The 21292-nt window shown below is 45.3% G+C and overlaps 1 protein-coding gene across 2 annotated transcripts in view; it reads left to right on the top strand.

Annotated features, from left to right (window-relative positions):
• lrp4 (low density lipoprotein receptor-related protein 4) overlaps positions 1-21292 on the top strand; it is a 103768-nt gene that overhangs the window by 63141 nt on the left and 19335 nt on the right. For both annotated transcript variants that reach the window (XM_062392988.1, XM_062392976.1), the window contains exons 3-14: positions 3598-3714; positions 7964-8077; positions 8764-8880; positions 9423-9551; positions 14140-14259; positions 14347-14472; positions 14706-14831; positions 15466-15600; positions 16184-16309; positions 16817-17047; positions 17882-18038; positions 18578-18795. In XM_062392988.1, the coding sequence (XP_062248972.1) occupies positions 3598-3714; positions 7964-8077; positions 8764-8880; positions 9423-9551; positions 14140-14259; positions 14347-14472; positions 14706-14831; positions 15466-15600; positions 16184-16309; positions 16817-17047; positions 17882-18038; positions 18578-18795 (1716 nt within the window). The remainder of the gene's footprint in view (positions 1-3597; positions 3715-7963; positions 8078-8763; positions 8881-9422; positions 9552-14139; positions 14260-14346; positions 14473-14705; positions 14832-15465; positions 15601-16183; positions 16310-16816; positions 17048-17881; positions 18039-18577; positions 18796-21292) is intronic.

Raw genomic sequence — 21292 nt, 5'->3', positions numbered from 1 at the left:
ACTTTGTGTGTTTGTGTATCATTAATGTGAAAGGAGGAACCAGTGATGATGGGAATAGCAGGTGTGTGTCTGTGAGTGTGTGTGTGTGGGAACGACCTGTAGGATGCAACTGGGAATACCGGAGTTGGGATGAGAAAAGGCCGCCGGTGAAGGTCAGGGTGTGTGTGTGTGTCTGTGTGTGTGTGTGTGTGGGAACGACCTGTAGGATGCAACTGGGAATTCCGGAGTTGGCATGAGAAAAGGCCGCCGGTGAAGGTCAGTGTGTGTGTGTGTGTGTGTGTCTTTTAAACATGTAAACGCTGCAGCACTTCGGACATGTAAGGAAAAAGGCAACAACAGTTTGTGTTATTGTGTCACCTACAAGTGTCTGTGTGGGTCGATTTGATTCTGCAGGTTTTAAGCAAATTTCCAAAACATTAACAGCCTGTGTTGCAGATTTCTCACTGATGGAAGGTGACTCAATCACAATAACAACCGAGCTCACTGGTTGAAAGTGTCCCAGTGAATACCGACCAGTGTTTTTGCTCGTGATGCCAGCTTGTGAAATATAACACCATCTTTGATGTGTTTTTGCTGCGGCATAATAATTCAGTCAACACACCTTCTTTTCTCTTGGCTGGGAAAATGTGTGTATCATCAATATTATTGTCAACTTTGGCACATTCAGCACACGGATTCTTCCCCCCCCCCCCCCCCCTTCAATTGAGGGTGAAATGCATTCTGGGAAATATAAGATTAAGGCAAGAGGATGGGAACGTGCTCATGCTGAAAAGTTACATAACACGATTTTAAGTGCAACAAACATTGGACAAAGTTAGGGTTATAAGGCATGCGTGTGTGCCTGTGTGTGTGCCTCTGTGTGTGTGTGCGTGCCTGTGTGCGTGCGTGCGTGCCTGTGCGCGTGTGTGTGTGTGTGTGTCAGCCTCAGTGGAATGCAGTGGTTGTGAGAATGCTGCGCTGAGCTGAGTAGAATCTGTGTGATAAGACAGATCAAAGCGCCCGGAGACCTCATCAACCTTCCCAGCATGCACCCTGTTGATCCACCTGATACGAGGAGCAGGCCGCACCTACTCTGTGTGTATGTGTGTGTTTGTTTGTGTGTGTGTTAGTGAAAGACATAGCGTGAAGTATATTTATTTGCATTCATTTTCCATCGCCCCCAATTTGTGGGCCTCAAGAACTCTGCACTGTAGATGAGTGTGTGTTTGTTTATCTCGTGTGTGTCTGTGTGTGTGTCTGTGTGTGTCTGTGTGTGTCCTTGTTAACCGGGCTCTCTCTCTTCTTGATCAGACAAGCTGAATTATTTATTGAAATGTTGAGAAGCAGCATTTTCATAACCTCCTGTTGGCTGTGGACATAAATCTGCTGACTGTCACAGATCATTAGGTTTGATAAAAACGGAAGCAATCAATAATAATTGTATTAATAAACTCATCTTCCATGTCGTTGGAGTTTCTTTAATATTTGTCCAGCCTCATTTGGATTCTCAGGGTCAAAACCATGAAGAATATATTCCAAGCTGACATGTATAAGTAGTCTATTGATGTATTTTCTTGATTAATCTATAACTTGTTTTGGTTTGAAATACATCATCAACCTCCTCGGAGCCCAAACTGATTTATTAACTTTTAGCAGTTTGTTTGAAAAAAATCTGTCAAGCCAGAAAGATATTGAGATGTCTGTCAAATACTACAAAACGTCTAATATACAAGTTTTTCAAGCTGCTTCGCATTTTTATCAGAAATTTGAAATTTCTAATCAAACATTCACCAGATTGACTATATTCCTAAGTATGATCCTTAAAATTTGTGAGAAACTTTTTTTGTATTATTTGCACCCTCATAAACTTTCTTTAGTCTTACATTGACTTGCTCAACCCCCCCCCCCTCTTTAAGTTTATTTTCAGACCAGGGTTGGATGAAGTGAATCCAGCAGCCGCCTGAAAGCACAGAAAATAAAGAGATGGTGGGATTTCAGATAATTGCTTCCAATAATGCATAATATATATGTAGACGGAGCCAAACCCCCGGTACGTCCATGTAATTATGGCCGAGAGAGAGAGAGAGAGGGAGTTCATCAGAAGGTGACGAGCATAAGAGATTGACAAAGGAGAAATTGGGAGAGTTGTCTTTGCTTTTGTGTGGTGTGTGTGTGTATGTGTGTCTCTCCCTCTCTTTGTGTTTCACTCTGAATAATGGAATATCCATGCAGGGGTATGTGGGTCAGTGGGGCTTTACTTCCCCTAGAGACCACGGCCACACCCCGACACACACACACACACACACACAGACACACACACTCTTTCTCACTTACTTAATTCACTCCCTGAGCCCTGACTCGTCCGCCTGGCTGCCTCGCTGCTTAACCCGCCGCGTGACGTCATACATTTTTCATAATGTCTGCGTTGCTCCGTCAATATTTCATGTCTGGTATTGACAGGCTGGTGAGAGTCCAGTGTAAGGAGTTACCGCTCCCTCGTCCTCCTCCTCCTCCCCTCGCTCCCCTCTCCCCATCCCTCTCTGGCCTGTAATTAAATTAGCTCTGTCTGTGGATGACAAAGGGCCAGTCATTCGGACTCTGCTTAGATAGCGAGTAGCTGCACTTAGAGCGGATATGAAGTTAAGGAGGAATGCGCTGAGCCGAGCTGAGCCGAGCTGAGCTGGACTCAGTGCTGCTCCCTGGGTCTCGGGGTGAGGAGGTGGGAGAGAGGAGGTCGGCCGGGTCCGGATCAGGCCCTGGCTGAACTGAGACCACACACAGAACCAACCCCATTTAAAGACGATGGGGGGAAGTCAGTAAAGGGTTCATCTCCGTGTTTGGATAAACATCACATCATGAACTGAGCCTGTGTTTAAAGATGGACAACGCGTCTCCACTTCCTGATACGATCACACTGCCATCTTGAGCAGATTACGTCTTTTGGAGCCACAGGAAGTAGCGATCAGGGAAGGTCTTGATTTCCTCGCTGATACGCAAAAGCTTAATCACGTCTCTGCTGTCAATCACAATGTTTTTATAGCATCAAATAACTTCTTAGAACCAAACCTCACAGAAACGTGAACACGTCGTAAGAACGTTCATGTCCCATCCGCAAACATGGAGGAGAGGGGGTGTATGACCTATACTGCTGCCAGCCACTAGGTGGTGATCAAGACTTGTTTTCACTTTTAGGAGAGCTGTCAATGCTATTCAATAATCTGCAGGTCTTCTTATATTTTCAATGAATTGATTTATGTAGAGAGATAAAAAAAAAAAATATGATGAATATTTCCCACCACATCTGAGTGGAGCACAACCAACAAACAAAACCTCAAAGTTTAAGGTTTTCAATCCATCAATCACTCACATTTTATTTAAACATTCCTTAATCTTAATCTTAATCTTAAATAAATGTACCTTAATCTTAATCTATTCACAGGTGAGAACAAAAACCTGAACAACTAATGTGATTTCACACAATAAGTGTCAAAGCCTTTGTCTTTGCTCCAGAACTCCTCTTTCCTCCTCCTCCTCCTCCTCCTCCTCAGTTCCATGGTTTGTTTGTTTGTTTGTTTATTGCCACTGACCCACTTGTTTACCTTCCTTGTTTGTCTGCAGTGCTCCCGACCTGTTCGCCGCTCGACTTCCACTGCGACAACGGCAAATGTATCCGTCGCTCGTGGGTGTGTGACGGAGACAACGACTGTGAGGACAACTCCGACGAGCAGGACTGTCGTAAGTAGAGCCTCCCCGTGTCCACACCGACACACACACAGTCATCTCACACACACACACACACACACACACACACACAATAGAGACGACCTGCTCTGTCAGGCTCATGGGGATGAGTTATTAAAGTGGACAGATGTTTGAGGCAGCCATGTGCAATGAGGTGTTTGTTTTTGAGTCTGAAGGAGCTGCCTGCCTGTCTCACAAGTACACACACACAACAAACACACAAACCCATACACACACACACACACATGCACATACAAGTACCTCCAAAAATAAAAATAGCAACAAACTGAGGGCAAAGGTGACAGAATGTCTCGTGTGGTGACTGTTGGAGTGCTGACCTCTCGAAATTGTGTTTGTGAGTGTACGTCTGTGTGTGTGTGTGTGTGTGTGTGTTTGTGTGTGTGTGTATTCACATGCATGTGCACATGTTCTAAAATACCCCTCAGCTGCCTGCCAGGCAGCATGTGGCCGGCAGTGGGTAAAGCAGGGACAGTATCTATTTCTGTCATATTTCTGTATCTCTGCTCTGCCGCCTGAGGTGCTGAAGTGTGTGTCTGTGTGTGTGTCTGTGTGTGTTTGTGTATGCTCCTGTGTTTCTGTCTTTGTGAGGACCTTTAGGATACTCAGGACATTATTGGAAAGCTACAGTCTGTCCCTCCCTTTTCTAGAGGGGCTGCTCAATGAGTTAGTGCCGCAGACTGTGAGGAAACAGGTGAACGCTAATTTGCATTATTTCAAGGTGGTTAGGCCTCATTCAGAAAAACAGCTCTCTCAGTTATCTGGACGAAGTTGTGTTGGTGCAGCGGTGGTGCCAACACGGGGGGGGGGGGGCTGCAGCATCTGGCGAAGCTGGCACCTGGCGAAGCGTTGGCGTTGATAGGTGCACGTATCTGATCGGTCTGAAGGTCGTGTTTCTGCCGTTACCTCACAGTCACTGTGAAGATGGAGCTGTGGTGACTTCCCAGTGATGTTTAAAATGAACAGGATGTAAACCCAGAACGTGGAGAAAGTAAATCAAACGTTTGTACACTAAGTGTCAACTAAAATGTGCATTTCTCTGCTCACAATTAAGTTTGTCATCACCCAAAGCCTTGATTGGAGGAGCTTTAACAATATCTCCAGTAGCCGATTCAGCCTGAACTTCCCAGTGACATGAAACCCATTGTTTTCCATCTTGTGTGTTTAGTGTGGACATCAGTTACAGGCCACCTCGCTCCTTCTCGTCCGAATGACTTTTCTCCTCCGTCTGTCATCCAGAGATTCTTTACCCTACCTGCTTGACCCACATACTGGATCAGCCGCCAGACACCAAATCACTTCCTGATGGGGAAGCCGGGCGATGAATTTTTCATCTCCATGCTCAGTAAATTTCTCTCCCCTCCCCTGTTCCCCAAACTACTTATTATTTCATGTTTCTCTCTTTCTCTTCGGGTCTATCTTTCACCTCCCAGTGTGTTTTGTTTCTCCCCACACACGCAGTGGTTTTATTTTATTATTTAGAAAAAGAGGGTGGAGCTGGATCCCCCACGCTCGGCTGGAGCTGGAGTGGTTGTCGAGGTTTCAGACGGAGGTGTGTCTCTGTGCGACTGTGTGTGTGTTTGAACATGAGATATTCTGAAAACATTTCACAGAAGGAGAAACACAACACTATTTCACCTCACACACACACACACAGACACAGACACACACATGCAGGCGGCCTGGTAATGACTCCCAGCGCCCTTTGCCCTTTGTGATTGGGCTGCTGTGTGAATGATGAGCGTCTTGAGGGCCTGTTGACCTCTGACCTCCCTCTGTTTACATCACTGGTGGGAGGGGAGAGGGAGCGAGGGGGGGGGGGGGAATTCAATTATTTTCAAACAAGTTGAATAATAGATTAAATGAGTGGATCCGTCAATAGAGCAGGTAGAATTAAATTCTCATTTGGACCTGCTGTTGTGATTAAATTCTGTTCTTTGTTTGGATGGGGGGGGGGGTAGCAGCAGCAGCAGAGGTTAGTGAGGTCAGTGGAGGTTTAGTAGAGAGATGTATTGCATAATGTTTACTTATCGTATCAGTATAGTATCATAGCTGAGGTATTAACATGCCACAACTATGTATAAGGTTATTTATAAGCATTATTAATGATATTTAATTGTATTACCATTATTCATGTGTTGATAAAGGAGGATCCTGGTCAGTTCACAGACAATAGACTGTAGTAAATATCCCAGATATACGAACGCTGCCGTCTTGCACCAGAGACGTTATTTGTCTTTGTGTCAGTAGTGACCAGGGGGTGGAGCCGCAGATATGAGCCCTCAGCCAATCACGAGTCAGTCTCAGCTGCCGATCGTGCTTTTCCCTCTGTTTTTATAGCATCAAATATCTAATCAAAACCCAAATTTGAAGAAAAACACTCACATAACAGAAACCATCTTTGACGTTTTGTCTTGGGCCATAAACCGTCAACTAACATGGAAGCGTCTCCTGTGATCCTTCTTCTTTAGCCCTGCAGAAATATTTACTAGCCAGAGGTATACAAATATGCTTTTACACAAACAAAAACACAAAAACCCATATAAATACACAGGCTCTCCTCAGAAGTGGCGCGTGTCCATTTCCAAATCTCAGTGCCTCCGTCTCTCCTTATCTGTCCCTGTTTGTCTCATCTGTCCAACACTCACACCCGACAGTGATAAATTATAGATCACCTCCTGCCAGAGGCCATCCATCATTGGTTCTCCTTGACGAGGCTGTTTACCCGGCCCCGGGCGTGCGTGGCCGGGCTTTGCCATCGATTGTGGCTCTAACAGTAGAAGGAGAAGGTGTTCTGATAAATCCCTTCGGCCTTTTATCGATGCAGGTGTGATAAAAGAAGAAAAGGGCGGATGATTGAACGGGATGAAAGGGAAACACAGTCAATGTCAGCGGAGGGAGTGACTTGTGTCCGACTGGATCGTCAGGGCTGTTGTTCTGAATGACACACGTGACTTATCGCTTGTCTCAAGGTTGAATGTCTTGTAAAACAACGTATTCTAACCTCATTCAATCAAGATACCAGACAGGCTGCTGGTTCTCGGGTTCGGTGGAAGAAACCAGTCCCGAATCTGTGGGTCTGTTAAGAAATGACCTTTTATTTAGCTTTCTGCTTCAAATTGGATTTTTGAACAGAAAAAAGTTTAATGCAATTTTCCTGTATATTGTTAAAATGTGGTCAAACCTGGTTTGGATGTTTCCTGCAGGAGGATTTAATGTCCCCCATAGTCGTGGTTATAATGAATTAGAAAACCAGTACAGTTCTAAGCATGCCTGTGTTGGAGGACTGGGGTTTTGCTGGTCAGCTTTCAATCTGCTCTGGGGTGAAGCTCAGGGAAACTGGACTCAGAGCCCTGAACTGAAGATCAGTTGTGAACCATGATGGTTTCATGCTGTTCCTCTGTTTATTCCAAATTTATCAATATTGAATATTTCAAAACAGATTAATGAGAGTTTGGGGATTATTATTGTTAAGGTTTTTTGTTTTAAAGAAGCTTTTCTAGTCTTGTTTGCTGGTTTAGAATCAAAGGAATTTTAACTGAACGCCCCCTTTTTTATATCATGCAGTGTATCAGTTCCTGTTCTGGTTGATCTACACGCGTTAGCAGCACAGTTAGTTTACAGATTGACACCGGAGATGCGGATTATGCTTGAAATGTGGTTTGAGATTTTTCTATGGATGTTTTAAGTGTTTCTTTTTATGCTCCAACATTAATTCAAGCCGACCACGGCCTCTGTTCTCCCCGGGGGGGGATAAATCACCGACCCCTTTTCTTTTACAGCCACTCGCTGAGGTGGTTTGGTTTCATGACTTTTTGTTTTCGTTAAAAAGTGCTGTATAAATACAGTTATTACTTTACTGGAGTGCACATGTTCTTGACTTGATTCAGTCGTCCTCCTCGCTCTGTGGCAGTAGCTGTCCGTTGGTCTCTTTAGTTCTGAGTTTGAGAGTCCCGGCTGTTTATGGAGTTAAAAAAAAGATCTCACTTTCTTTGTTTTGTGCCTAACATAACAGTTATTACACAGTTTGTCCAGTGTCGGTCCAATTTGAAATACTGTCAGCACGGCTCAGGGACGGCCGCCTCTAATCACATTCCTGCTCGGTATTTGCTGGTTTGCTCTCGTGGTGTCCTCCTCGTTGTGTCCTCTGAAACTCTTTTTCCTCTCCTCTCTCTGTCTCTCTCTCTCTGTCTCTCTGTCTCTCTCTCTCTCTTTCTCTCTGCAGCTCCCAGGGAGTGTGAGGAAGACGAGTTCCACTGCCAGAACGGCTACTGTATCCGCAGCCTCTGGCACTGTGACGGGGACAACGACTGTGGGGACAACAGCGATGAACAGTGTGGTGGGTGAAGACACATTACATTACATTACATTACATTACATTACATTACATGTCATTTAGCTGACACTTTTCTCCAAAGCGACTTACATTTTTAGAACACTCAGCATTTATAAGGGGCCATTTTAAGGGTTCAGTGTCTTGCCAAGGACACTTAGGCATGCAGATGGGAAAGAGTGGGATTCAAACCGGCAACCTTCTTGTTGCAGAACACCCGCTCTATCCCCTAGGCCACGCTCTCCCATGAGGACACACACATTCATTTTAACGTTTGGGGTAAAGCTCATATTAGAACAGGTCCCATAAACATGTTCATCAAGATCCATGAATTATTCTCCCAGAATGCAATGCATCTTTTGAAAATGCTCACGCAGCAACATAAGGCAAGACTAAATTAAGAATTTTAAAAGAAATGAAGAGTAACAGACAGAATAGAAAGTAAAGACATGAGGTAAACAAGTAAATATGAAATCAAAGCAAACATGAAAGAATTTATATAAAAGAACTAAGATTTCCAAGGAACTATGATTTTGGACTTTTTGAAAAAGTGGCAGGCCTAACACACACACACACACACACACACACACACACACACACACACACACACACACACACACAGAGATTCAAACAGAAACACACCAGCATGTACAAACGTCTTTAATACATAACCCGTGTGTCGTCTGTCACAGACATGCGTAAATGTTCGGACAAGGAGTTCCGCTGCACAGACAGCAGCTGCATCGCCGAGCACTGGTACTGTGACGGGGACACGGACTGTAAGGACGGGTCAGATGAGGAAAACTGCCGTAAGTAATTGTGTGTTATTGTGTGTGTGTGAATGTGTGTTTTATTGGGATTTCAATGTGGCTTTTTATCAGACATGTGACGAGCCAGAAGACTTAAAACAGGGAACTTACTGTCTCCCTGTCTGGATGAAAAGAAAAGTCATTAATCATATTACGGGTCCCCCCCCCCCCCCTCCCTCATATCCAAAGACTTAAATCCAAAAGCGGAAATAAGTGATTCTGAACAAATAAGTTTCCATATCTGAGAAACCATGTTTGTAGATTCCAGACGGGGCACAAAGTCTGCTCCTTCACAAAATCTCCAAACTGCAGCATCGTGATTCATCAGTGCCAAAAAATAAAGAAGTGGAACAATCTGGTTATTGTCCCGCTGCTTGTGAACTGAGATGCAACCTGACGGCGCTGCTGCAGAGCCTGTAAAGAGTCGTAACAGTGATCTGACCTCAGATCTGTTCACGAACACTGGAAGCTTCAAAGTGTCCTCAAGCTGCTGCAGCGTCTCTCTCAGCTTCTGTTTGACGTGTGTGTCTGTGTCTCTGCAGCGTCGGACGTGATGACGGCCACCTGCAGCGTGGAGGAGTTCCAGTGCGCGTATGGACGCTGCATCCTGGACATTTACCACTGCGACGGGGACGACGACTGCGGGGACTGGTCGGACGAGTCGGACTGTTGTGAGTTTTAACGTCACTCGTGCACCAACATGTCTTCACGCTACAGACTGTATTTAAAGATGGACGACTTATAAATGACCTAAAAAGTGAAGCCAAGATATCTTGATTGACTCCTGGTGGCCGGCGGAGGTATAGATCGTTAACCTTGCCTCCTCCGTGTTAGTGGATGGGGACATTGACCATTGACGGCTGAGACAGACTCATGATGTGTTGACTCTAGATACAAATAACATCAAAAGCCCAAAATGGCGGCACACGTATCCAAGAAACTTTGGCTTTATTGGATGAAGTGGACAAGTGTCGTCCATCTTTATTTACAGACTGTTCTAACATTAGAAAGACCCGACATTGACCTGAAAGAAGAATTCATTCAAACACAATCTCTCCCGATTTCTGCACGTTCCCTAAAAAACATCCAGTGTTCCCCGGTTCCTCTGTGGGATGTTCGTAGAATCACACGAGGACGAGGTCAGCGGCTGCAACGTGACCTCGTCTGACAAGCGTCAATCACACACGGTTTTTCCGTCCACACTTTGCTTGTCACTGCACTTTTCCCCCCCTTCTCCACTCTACTCATAAAAATGGATGAATCCCCAAAGAAGCAGAACTGTCCATCAGATGGACGTGAGGGGGGGGGGGGGGGGGGGGGGCTTTGGACAAACAAAACACTCCTCACTGTGCAGATTTAAAATCTTAAAAGACTAAAACAAAAAAAGCCTTGTTACAGTGGAGACCTGTTCTGCTGGTGTAATGCTCACGGTGAGCTGTTGTTATCTACTCACACTCACACACACAGACACACACAAACACACAGACACACACACTCTTAAGGAGCTGTGGCGTCGCTCCAGGCTCTCACTAAACACTCTCTTGCGTAAGAGATGAAGATGAAGCTCTTCTGAGAGATCAGTCCTCCTCCTCCTCCTCCTCTTCCTTCGTTAAGACTTTTAAGTTTCTTCTCTTTTGCTTCGACTCGTCTCTCTTCCTCTCCTCTCCTCTCCTCTCCTTTTCTTCTTCTGCTTCACTCGTTCCTCTCCATGTTTCCCGATGGCCGAACTGCACACGTGTCCCCACACAGCGGCTCGTCCTCATGTCCCACAGCTTTCTGTTGCCGAGCTGCACTGGTTCAACTGGAGTTTAAACGCACATCACAAGCTCATCGGGATGTTTGTGCGATGATCAAGTGACATCTGCACGCCCACCAATTAGACTTTTCTGTGGAGACTTGTCCACATAATAACTGGAAGACATCGAATAGACTAGAAAGAAAATAAGAACAATATCTTCCTTTATTTCCGCTTGTCCCCTTTGTCTTTCAAAACTCTCCTCAACACTGTTTTTTATTAAAGCTTTAATGAATATCACTCTTATTTCCTCACGCGACTCCTGTTTTACGATATGCACGTCTTTCTCTTTCTTTTAACTGCTGCTTTTTAATTCCCTTTTCTTCTTTGTGTTCAGCGATTTGTAATTTTGTTAAAGAAAGTGGTGTATAAATAAAGTTTATTATCATCTGGACACACTGACACTTATATCTTCACTTCACTTTAATGTAAAACAGAGAAACAAGTAAAATCCTCGTATTTGAGACGATGGATCAACTTGGTCTTCAACAACCACAGTTTTCCAGTTCAACTCTTTTTTTAATAATGAACTGTCTTCCCCAAGTGACAAATACTTAATACTGTACAAAAAATACTACGTTAATTGAAGTTTCAGATACTTGAACAGATGCCTCCGGTGTCCAGCGTCCAACAACTGTTCCTCATCTCAACGTTTAGTGTGGATTTCATGTCCTAACACCCGACGGCAGCTTGAGCTCACGAGCAGCTGCTGTTTCCAGACCGCCGCTCAGCAGCGTCTGTCAGAGCTGGAGAACACTTGGCCTGTTACATGTTTTAAGTCACTGTAACACACACACACACACACTGTCGCACACACACCGAGTGCAGCCATGGTCCTGATTAACACAGTCTATCGTGTTTCGCTCGCTTCACTCCAGAGACGCTCTCTGCTGCCGACAAATCTCCCAGCATCTCGCCCCTCGTTCTCTCATCTCTGACTTCTCACACACACACAGACACACACACACTGACGAACACACACACACACACACACACATGTACACTGGTCTCCGTTGGGACTCATTTTTAACAAACTGTTTTCCTTCCAACCCCAAACACTAAAAAACCAAGTTTCAGGGCTCATTTAAACTCCAGCACTCCAGTTCCTAATGAAGCACTTTCTGACCTCACCAGTACAGAGAGCTCCAGGTTTTTAAGATTCCCAAAATATGGTAGAGCTGGAACCGCTGCGTTGATTTGTGTTGATTGTGTAACGAAAAACTTTAAACCCCAAAACTTAAGCATGACCTCAGAAAGTAGTTTTTTTGCATTCTTAGGACCGGGCTGTGGTCCAGATCCAGATGTGTCTGTGCTGGAATGAGTCTCAGAGAGTAAACAAAAACGACTTCACACACACAAACTTATCCCTGCTAAACTGAATTCCTTCAAATACTAGAAAGTACTGTTTGATGCTCAAGCTGCAATCAGCTGACTGACACACACACACACACACACACATACACACACTCCTACGTGGTGGTTTCTCTCTTTGATGCCGTTATCTGCAGTGTGTGATAAGGGAGGTTTGGAACCAGCGTTTGATCGTGTGTGGGGTCACGTTAGTTGACGGAGCCGCTCTCCTCCTCCTCCTCCTCCTCCTCCTCCTCCTCCTCCTCCTCCTCCGTCATCTCCTCCCACATCCAGGTTCCTCTAATTGCTGCCTCGCGTTTGATGTGTTTAGCTTTTCTTTTTTATTCTCATCTGAAAGTCGAGCTGGCATGAAAGCTCGTACTGTCGACTGGCTTTGAAGAAAAAAGTAATAATAGAAGAGCGGTGAAAACACAACGGCTCATATTAGATACTGAGTAGGTACTGCAGGACACACACACACACACACACGTACACACACATGGCTTGTTTGTGTGTTTAAAGGTTTGAAATGCAGATGTGTCCGTGTGACTACGTGCCGCATTGTCACCATTAAAAAACCAAACCGGGATCACAGAACAGTTCACAGATCAGTTCACATCCTGCCCGATGCACAGCAACCATCTGGACTTCATGTCCCCCAACGTTTTTTATTTCCTGTTGTCCTTCTTTATTTTTAATTACTCACTGAAACTGCCCCATTTGTTTATTTATTCACGTTATGTGTTTAAACCAGAGTTCATCCAGAATTAAAGCCGCCGGTGTTTTTAAATGTGTTTAAAGCGGATGGAATTCTGATTCGCTGGAAAAAGTCTTTTGCTTTTTTGAAACCTACATATAGTTTGTGGTCGCACACACACACACACACACACACACACACACACACACACACACGCACACGCACACACTAAGAGAGGAGGCATTCCTCAGAGGCATAAGACAGCCCATCCACAGACAGCATTCCTTGGCATGGACTCTTCAGACACATGAAGGGCGCTTTGTTAGAGAACTCTCTCTCTCTCTCTCTCTCTCTCTCTGTCTCTCTCGCTCGCTCGCTCTCTTTCTCTTTTTTTCTCGACCGTCTCGCTCCCTCGCACAAAAACATAATCGCACACATCCCAACAAACGCTCACACTTGCTTTGCCTCATTGCGAACACTGTGTGAGTGTGTTTGTGTGTGGGCGTCAGGGTATTTGTTCTCTCTCTCTCTCTCTCTCTCTCTCTCTCTCTCTCTCTCTCTCTCTCCTGGGTGACCCACCTGCTGTTTTGATCATCCCTCTCTTCTCTCGCCCAACTGATAAGTCTGCACACGGTTGCTTGAAGCTGTACAACATCTCTCTCTCTCTCTTTTTTTGAGCCCCCCCCTCGCTCCTCATTTTCTTTCCTCCCTTATCTCGCGCCCGCTGTAGCTTCCATGACGAGCCGACTCATGCTAGCAGGAGGAAAGATGTCAAAGAAGTACAAACACACACACACACACGTGCGTGTTACCACACATCGGGGGATTTAAGATGCTTATGTTTGATTCAGCTTTAATCTTCTCGTCCACCGCCGTCCTCCTCTCTGCTGCCAGTTTGAGCTTCTCTTTGATCTGATCACACGTGGAGATGAGCCGGGAGGTTTAAAAGTGGAACAGCTCTGATCTCCAGACTTAAATTCAACTAATCAATGTTCACAGGACGTGTTTGCGTAATTTAAAACAATTAGAAAGGACAGAAAACTTAGTTATTTGATTCTCCAGCTCTGTGACTCTGTGCGTGAGTTATGTGAAGTCATTCTTCTTGGAGTCAGTTTCATTTTTGTCTGATTAATCAATTAATCTGCAGTTAACACTAATAATCATGATTAATCCTTGCGTTTGAGAGGCTGGAACTGAAATAATTGGTAAATTATCTGAATTGATAAAAGAACAATTAATTAATCTAATAAATCATTTCAGCAGAAAAGATCAGAGATGGTCAAGAAGCTGAAATAGCTCAGCTCCACAAGGATAAAAGATCCATAAAAGTGTTTATTATAGGTTTCCTGCTGTGTTTGTCTTGTTTCTCATGTCTCTGTGTGTGTCTGTGTGTGTCTGTGTGTGTGTGTGTGTGTAGCCTCCCACCAGCCCTGCAGGTCGGTTGAGTTCATGTGCAGCAGCGGGATGTGCATCAACGCCGGCTGGAGGTGTGACGGCGAGTACGACTGTGACGACCAATCGGATGAGAAGAACTGCAGTGAGTAGCTGGCGTTCATCACAGTGAGAAAACGAGTATCTGAGAATGAAATGATAACAACCCGTGTGTGTGTGTCTGTGTGTGCAGCCACGTCCATGTGCACGGCCGACCAGTTCCGCTGTGGCACCGGACGCTGTGTGCGTTTGTCGTGGAGATGCGACGGCGAGGACGACTGCTCGGATCGCAGCGACGAAGAAGGCTGCGAGAAAACTGGTGAGTTCCTTTTTTAAATCTAAAAATAACACAAGCTGTCATGACAACAGCTCAGATCAGCCCTCCACTGACAAACTCTTCCTCAAAGGCTGTTCCAGATAAATACGAGACCTACATGTTGTGTAATTTCATGAAGAAATGCTTCATTTTCCCACAAAGATCCGATACAACCACAGATGTTTTAAAGGATAAGCACTGAGGTAAAGGTCTTGTGTCTCTTGTGCCGTCCACAGAGAGTCCTCCGTGTGCCCCGGATCAGTTCCAGTGTGGGAACGGACGCTGCATCGGTCAGAGGAAGGTCTGCAACGAGGTCAACGACTGCGGGGACGGGACGGACGAGCACCCGCATCACGACTGCCGTGAGTGGACGTCCTCGTCCGGAGACAGAATCGTTCAATCTTCACGTTTTTCCCTTTAAAACGCACAGAAATACACAAAATGTGAAATGTGACGACCACAAACCTGCGTTTGAGTCATGAACACTGATGTGATTAAACATTAATGCTTTAGACATCCGCTAATTTATTGTAGATCAAGAATTATGAAATGTTTTACCCACTTTTTACCGTTGGTGTTATTACCTGCTGCGTCCTAGGCTCCACCCCTCTCCTGAATGCTCTAGAAATTCTCCTTTTTCCAGAGTTTCTGAGTTTTCCAGTGTATTACAGTGTTATTACAGAATTATGAAGCAAAGAGTGTTTCCCCATCAGGCTAATTAATATGTTCTTTTTATTACAATCTGAGCAATTATAAAGTAATTGTCTGTAATTTGGACAATTTAAAAGGCTTTTAAAAAAGTTAAGTAGATGGAATTCATTCATTACCCTCTCGCCTTTAGAAGGGAAATTCTATTTTAGTTTAATCTCACATCCAAGCAGACGTCCCTGTCCTCGACACATTTCGAGGCTCAACACCCGATGAGTCAGATGCTCTTTGCAGCGTGTGGTTGTATTTATACTGAATCAGCACGCTGTGTTTATGTTCCCCGTGCAGGGCCGCGCTCCAGCGAGGGCAACTGTAACCAGAATAATGGAGGCTGCTCCCAGAAGTGTCAGATGGTCAGAGGACTGGTCCAGTGCACCTGTCACACTGGCTACAGACTGATGGACGACGGCAAAGCCTGCCAGGGTACTGCTCTCTGTGTGTGTGTCTGTGTGTGTGTGTTACATGACAGTGAGTGAGCAGGCTGTGGCCTCTGCAGAGTTTGTCGACTCCGGACTTCCCCTAAAATAACATGAGAACAATTAAGCAGGAAATAAACTGTGAGATTTTAAAAACATTGACTTGGCTGCATCATGAAGGAGGAAGAGAAAGTTAAATTTCCTCACCAGTAGCACGACAATGCAAAGGAAGTAGAGAGAGAAATCTAAATCTAAGTTCGGACTTCGATGTTCAGTGCTGCAGTTTATGTTTACTCCTGTTTGATTTCATGTCAGTGGGCTATTTCCTGAAAATCTTCAAATGATTTCTATGCAACTTGGAGGGAGGTTTAGCTGAAGGTTAATTCATGATTGTGTAGCAGACTTTTGGATTTCTGCTCTAAAGTATTCTCAGAATTTAGAAATTCACGGAGAGAACTAGGATGTGGATGAATTTCTCGAGAATGAACAAGTTGTTTCACCTTCAACCCACCTCTGCCCACTTTGCTTTCTGTTTAACCTCTAAATCTCTCCGCCCCTCCTCTTGTCTTCTCCTCTTCCACATGTTCTAGATGTGGACGAGTGTGCCGAAGAAGGCTACTGCAGCCAGGGCTGCACCAACACGGAGGGGGGGTTCCAGTGCTGGTGCGTCCAGGGCTACGAGCTCCGACCCGACAAGCGCAGCTGCAAAGCTCTGGGTAAGAAAAAAAACAAACACACATGCTGTACTACGTTTCAACCTGGACACGTGACCACGGAGAGTCACTGGGGTTTGACCTCCAATAAAAATAAATAATAAATTAATAATAAAAACACGGGGGCACAGTGTTTATCCTTGCCTCGACGGTAACTGTATCCACTCGTCTGCTGCGGGGGTAATGGACTCAGAATGAGGTTGGCTCATGCAGAGGGTCTGGTCTGGATTTAGATATTCGGTGGAGGTACAGTGGAGAGCAGGCCTGGTGCAGCAGCCCATAAATCTGCCGCAGACCAGAGTTAAACCCGGGTCAGGAGCGTCTGTCCGGCGGCTGCCAGCACCCGACCGCCACCTCCATGAGATTAATGCTCCGTGTTATTAAAAGTGACCATCACTCCTCTCCTAGCTCTACTACTTTTTTTTGTTCTTGTCTCTTTCCAATTTCCGTTCTCATGCTCGTCCTCCCCTCCCCCCTCCCCCCCCGTCCTCGTTCCTCTCCTCCTCTCAGGGCCGGAGCCGGTTCTGCTGTTCGCCAACCGCATCGACATCCGGCAGGTTCTGCCGCATCGCTCCGAGTACACGCTGCTGCTCAACAACCTGGAGAACGCCATCGCCCTGGACTTCCACCACGACCGCGAGCTGGTGTTCTGGTCGGACGTGACGCTGGACCGCATCATGAAGGCCAACCTGAACGGCTCCAACGTGGAGGAGGTGGTGTCCACCGGCCTGGAGAGTCCAGGTGGGTGACGGCCGGTTCAGACTCAGGACGAGCGGCTCATCAATCGTTTTTTTTTTCTCAATTCATTCAACAGGGCTGTTTTGTGTCCAGCTCTGCTCGGCTGCCGCTCACTTCATCCATCACCAGGTCATTTGTTAGTTCAGCAGAATCACATCAATCCCGTTCAAACTCTTTTTTGATATCTGACCCTTATTTTCTAGCCACTTATTCCTTCTCTTTCACTCTGTTCTTTTTCTATCTTTGATGCTTTCCTCCCAGCCACAATGTCTCTGGCTCCTTTTTGACTCTTTCTTTATCTTCTTTGTATTTCCCTCCGAGTCCCTGCTTCTCATCTTTCTTCCTTAAATCTCTGTTTTGTTCTTTTATAGCTTTATCTGCCTCGACTCCAACCTTCCTCAGACACGTACCCACAGTAAACACAACATACAGCGAATACATAAATACTAGTGATATGAAGAACAGAGAGAACCACTTGTTATCGGTGACGCTTAAAAGAATAGGTCAACATTGTGGGAAGCATAGTAAATGCTTTGACTCCTAAGTTTACATCCATACTGATATGAAATACACATCACATGACCTCACTGGGACTTATTTATAGAAAGTGAGTGTTCACAAAATGTTGTCATCGTTTTCAAATGTCTCCTTTTCATCTCATCAAGGCTACAACACAACCTCTGAGTTTTCAAACTAAAACTCGGACAACTGCATTCACAAACTTCTGTTCTTTCCAAAAATATGAACACACAAATGATAATGTGGCAGATAAACTTTGTTCTATATCTTGACTTTATATCGAAACAGATTTAAAAATGTGTTTTTCTCTCCAATCAGGTGGACTGGCCATAGACTGGATCCATGACAAGTTGTACTGGACGGACTCTGGGACGTCCCGCATCGAGGTGGCCAACCTGGACGGGACGCACCGCAAGGTGCTGCTGTGGCAGAACATGGAGAAGCCCCGAGCCATCGCTCTGCACCCCATAGAGGGGTACGAGTCCAAACGCACACAATCTATACACACAGTCGTATATTAATATCCCCCCCCCCTGGATGTGTCCCAGTTGTAGTGAAGCAGCAGAGAGGGATTAGAGTTTGGCAGCACAGCAGTGCCCACGGGCGAGCGAGCGTCTGTGGGGAACAAGTATTTCATGAAATCTGCAGCTAAGCGTGTTTTCCACCTTGGATTCAAACGCTGCAGCACAGGAGAGAGGTTTAGATGAAGCCCCGGAGAAATTTACAGCAAGAAAACTCATTCAGCTTATTAGGTAGCTCATTTGCATGGGATAATTGAAAAATAGAAGTAGCTGTTCCCTCTGAGTCCGAAGCAGACGAGTAAAGATATTGAGGACGTGAGTGTAGACGATGGAGACTTTGTGTTCCTGTCAGACATCTGCTGCGTCTTGGATCCTGACAACAAGCTGTTTACCTCCTGACGCCACGGGGAACAGCTCATTCTGCTCAAACAGCTTGACGCCTCCCAGATGGTAACAAGTAAACGAACCACCACTGTCCCTTTTTCCTGTTTAGGAAGATCTACTGGACCGACTGGGGCAACACGCCGCGCATCGAGTACGCCAACATGGACGGATCGAACCGGCGGGTCATCGCGGACACGCACCTGTTCTGGCCCAACGGCCTCACCATCGACTACGCCAGCCGCCGCATGTACTGGGTGGACGCCAAACACCACGTCATCGAGAAGGCCGACCTGGACGGACGCAACCGCAAGGCCGTCATCAGCCAAGGTGAAGTCCCAGCTGTTACATTGCTTTTCTGGTTAAGGCTGGTTATTGAGAACAAGTTAGGTATCAGAGTTTGGTTTCTCCCTCTTATTTACTACTTGCCAGCGCATATCCTGTGTGTGTGTGTGTGTTTGTGTACAAAATAACTAAAGAGCACATGGACAGATCTTCACCAAACTTTATAAAACTATTATTTTGGAGGGTTTTTCCTGCTGATCAGCTGATTGCAGACAAGTATTCTCTGACAGAGCTTTGTCGTTTTTGTATGTTTTGAGTTTATGGTGAACCCTGCCTGCCTGCAGAGGATGGTTAAAACTTTATTGATGTTTTAAAGAGCCACTGATGGGAGTGGGATTTCTTTGGATGCTGCTGATGCTGACAGATCTGTGATTGTGAGAGAGAGAGACAGAGCGAGTGAGAGAGAGAGCCAGAGAGCCAGAGAGAATTGAGTGTCAGCGAGTGTTTATCACAACAAAGGGAATGCATCAGTCCTCCGATGCTTTTCATTGATCCTTGAAAACAACATTTTCGCTTTGTTGCTTTCCTTCTTTGTTGGTTCCGAACATTTTTAGTGAACAGGAGATACTCAACCTCTACTCCTTCTCATATCTAATATGAAATAAAGGGAAACCTACAAGGCCTCTGTTTAAAACTACAGGTATGACCACGTTGTGAACCTGCAACATGAAGCTTGGTCAGTTTGTCGTTCATTCCAGAAGCTCAGAAGTTGCTCTGAAAGCTCTTGAGTGAGACGGAGAAGAAACCGAGGAGCTGTGGTCTGCAGACGTCTGGCTTCTCCTTAGTTACCACACACACACACACACACACACACACACACACACACACACACACACACACACACAGACACACACACACAAACACACACACACACACACACACACACACACACACATAACGGGTTAGCTATATAGGACGCAGCACGCTGACGCTGCTTCATTGTTCCATGTGGAGTTAATCAATGCCATATTTAAGGAGCATAAGCCTCATGGCTACCACTGAATCTCACACACACACACACACACACACATATACACACATGCATGCCTTAAATGACAACATAAAGCTGTGCATGCCGCTGTTTATGTTGTTGGTTCCTATAGTGTGTGTGTGTGTGTCTGGCCTACTTCTTCTCATGTTGCAGGAAGATTTGTTTATTGTTTTGATTTGATGATTCTTTTCTCTTCATGTTTACGTCATGTTTTTTTATAAACATGTAGATTAGGAGATTTAACTTGAACAGAAGAAGGTTTAACAACATTTTTAAAAAGAAACATGTCGGACCTAAACAACACTGGTGTGTTTATGAAGGTCCAACAGATCAATGAACTGTAATGAATCTGTGTTTCACCCTCTACTGAAGGTTACAGGTATAGATCTTTGAGTCACATGCTTCCCTTTGCTGCTCCTGTCTATTTGTTATCAGCTTGAAATGTTTGAATGTTTTCACTTCTGGGGACAATTAGATTTTGGTCGTGATCCTTCAACCAGCAGATAAACATGATTTCTCAGCAGCGGCTGTTGACACTAATGAGACTAATGGGCCCAAAGTGGAGTTGTCCGGTCAAGAACTCATGTTATGATCATCACTCAAAGGTCATGTGAGTCATTGTATCATAAATTGTGGTTCAGCCGAAACTGTGGCTTTTAATTTGTGTTTCCTTCGGGTGACGAGGAAAAGGAAAAGCTGATCGGTGACAATCAAGAGGGTTTAAAAGAGTGAAGAGGGACATGGGAAATAGTTTGTTGAGGGTGCTTGTATGTGTTTGTTTGTGTGTGTGTGTGTGTGTGTGTGTGTCTGTCTATGTCTGGGTGTGTGCCCTATCAGCCCAGTGAGCTCTCTTTAATGATGTGTGCTCTCAGGATAAAAGGCTGTAATTGGTGCTGTCCTTCCTCCACAGATTCTGTTTGCTCAGACAACACACAGGACAAATGGGACGGGTGTGTTTGGGTGTGTGTGTGTGCGTGTGTGTGTGTGTGTTTGCACATACGTGATTGTGTATACACATGTGAGTCATTGGGAATGTGTGTACATGGTTACATTTTAAACTGCCCAGGAATGTGTGTATCAAGTATGTCCATACCTGTTAGGTGTGTGTGTGCGTGTGTGTCTGTTTGTGCGTGATTGTGTGCATTAGCTGGATGTGTGCCAGCACCTCTATCACCAGAGCTGGAGGGCTGCCGGGGTGTTGTGGATAACGCTGCTATCCAGTCTGCACACCTGTGCACCTAGAGGTGGGGGACAGAATGAGAAGAGGGGGGGTCGGCGTGTGTGTGCATGTGTTCAATGTGTGTGTCTGTGTGTGTGTGTGTGTGTAGGTGATCATAGAGTACATGTGCCTGAGGACAAACTGTATGCTGCAGTGATGCTTCACTCACACTGAGTATTATAATTAGATCAAAGAAATGTTGCCCCCTTGTGGACAGCAGCTCGGCTCACAGGTGTTAACATCTGTTTATATGTTTAATAGTTAATAGAGCC

Source organism: Platichthys flesus, chromosome 1 (genome assembly GCF_949316205.1).
Source record: "Platichthys flesus chromosome 1, fPlaFle2.1, whole genome shotgun sequence".
NCBI classification, from domain to species: domain Eukaryota; kingdom Metazoa; phylum Chordata; class Actinopteri; order Pleuronectiformes; family Pleuronectidae; genus Platichthys; species Platichthys flesus.
The sequence above is the reverse complement of the archived record's forward strand: the minus strand, read 5'-3'. Positions and strand labels throughout refer to the sequence as shown.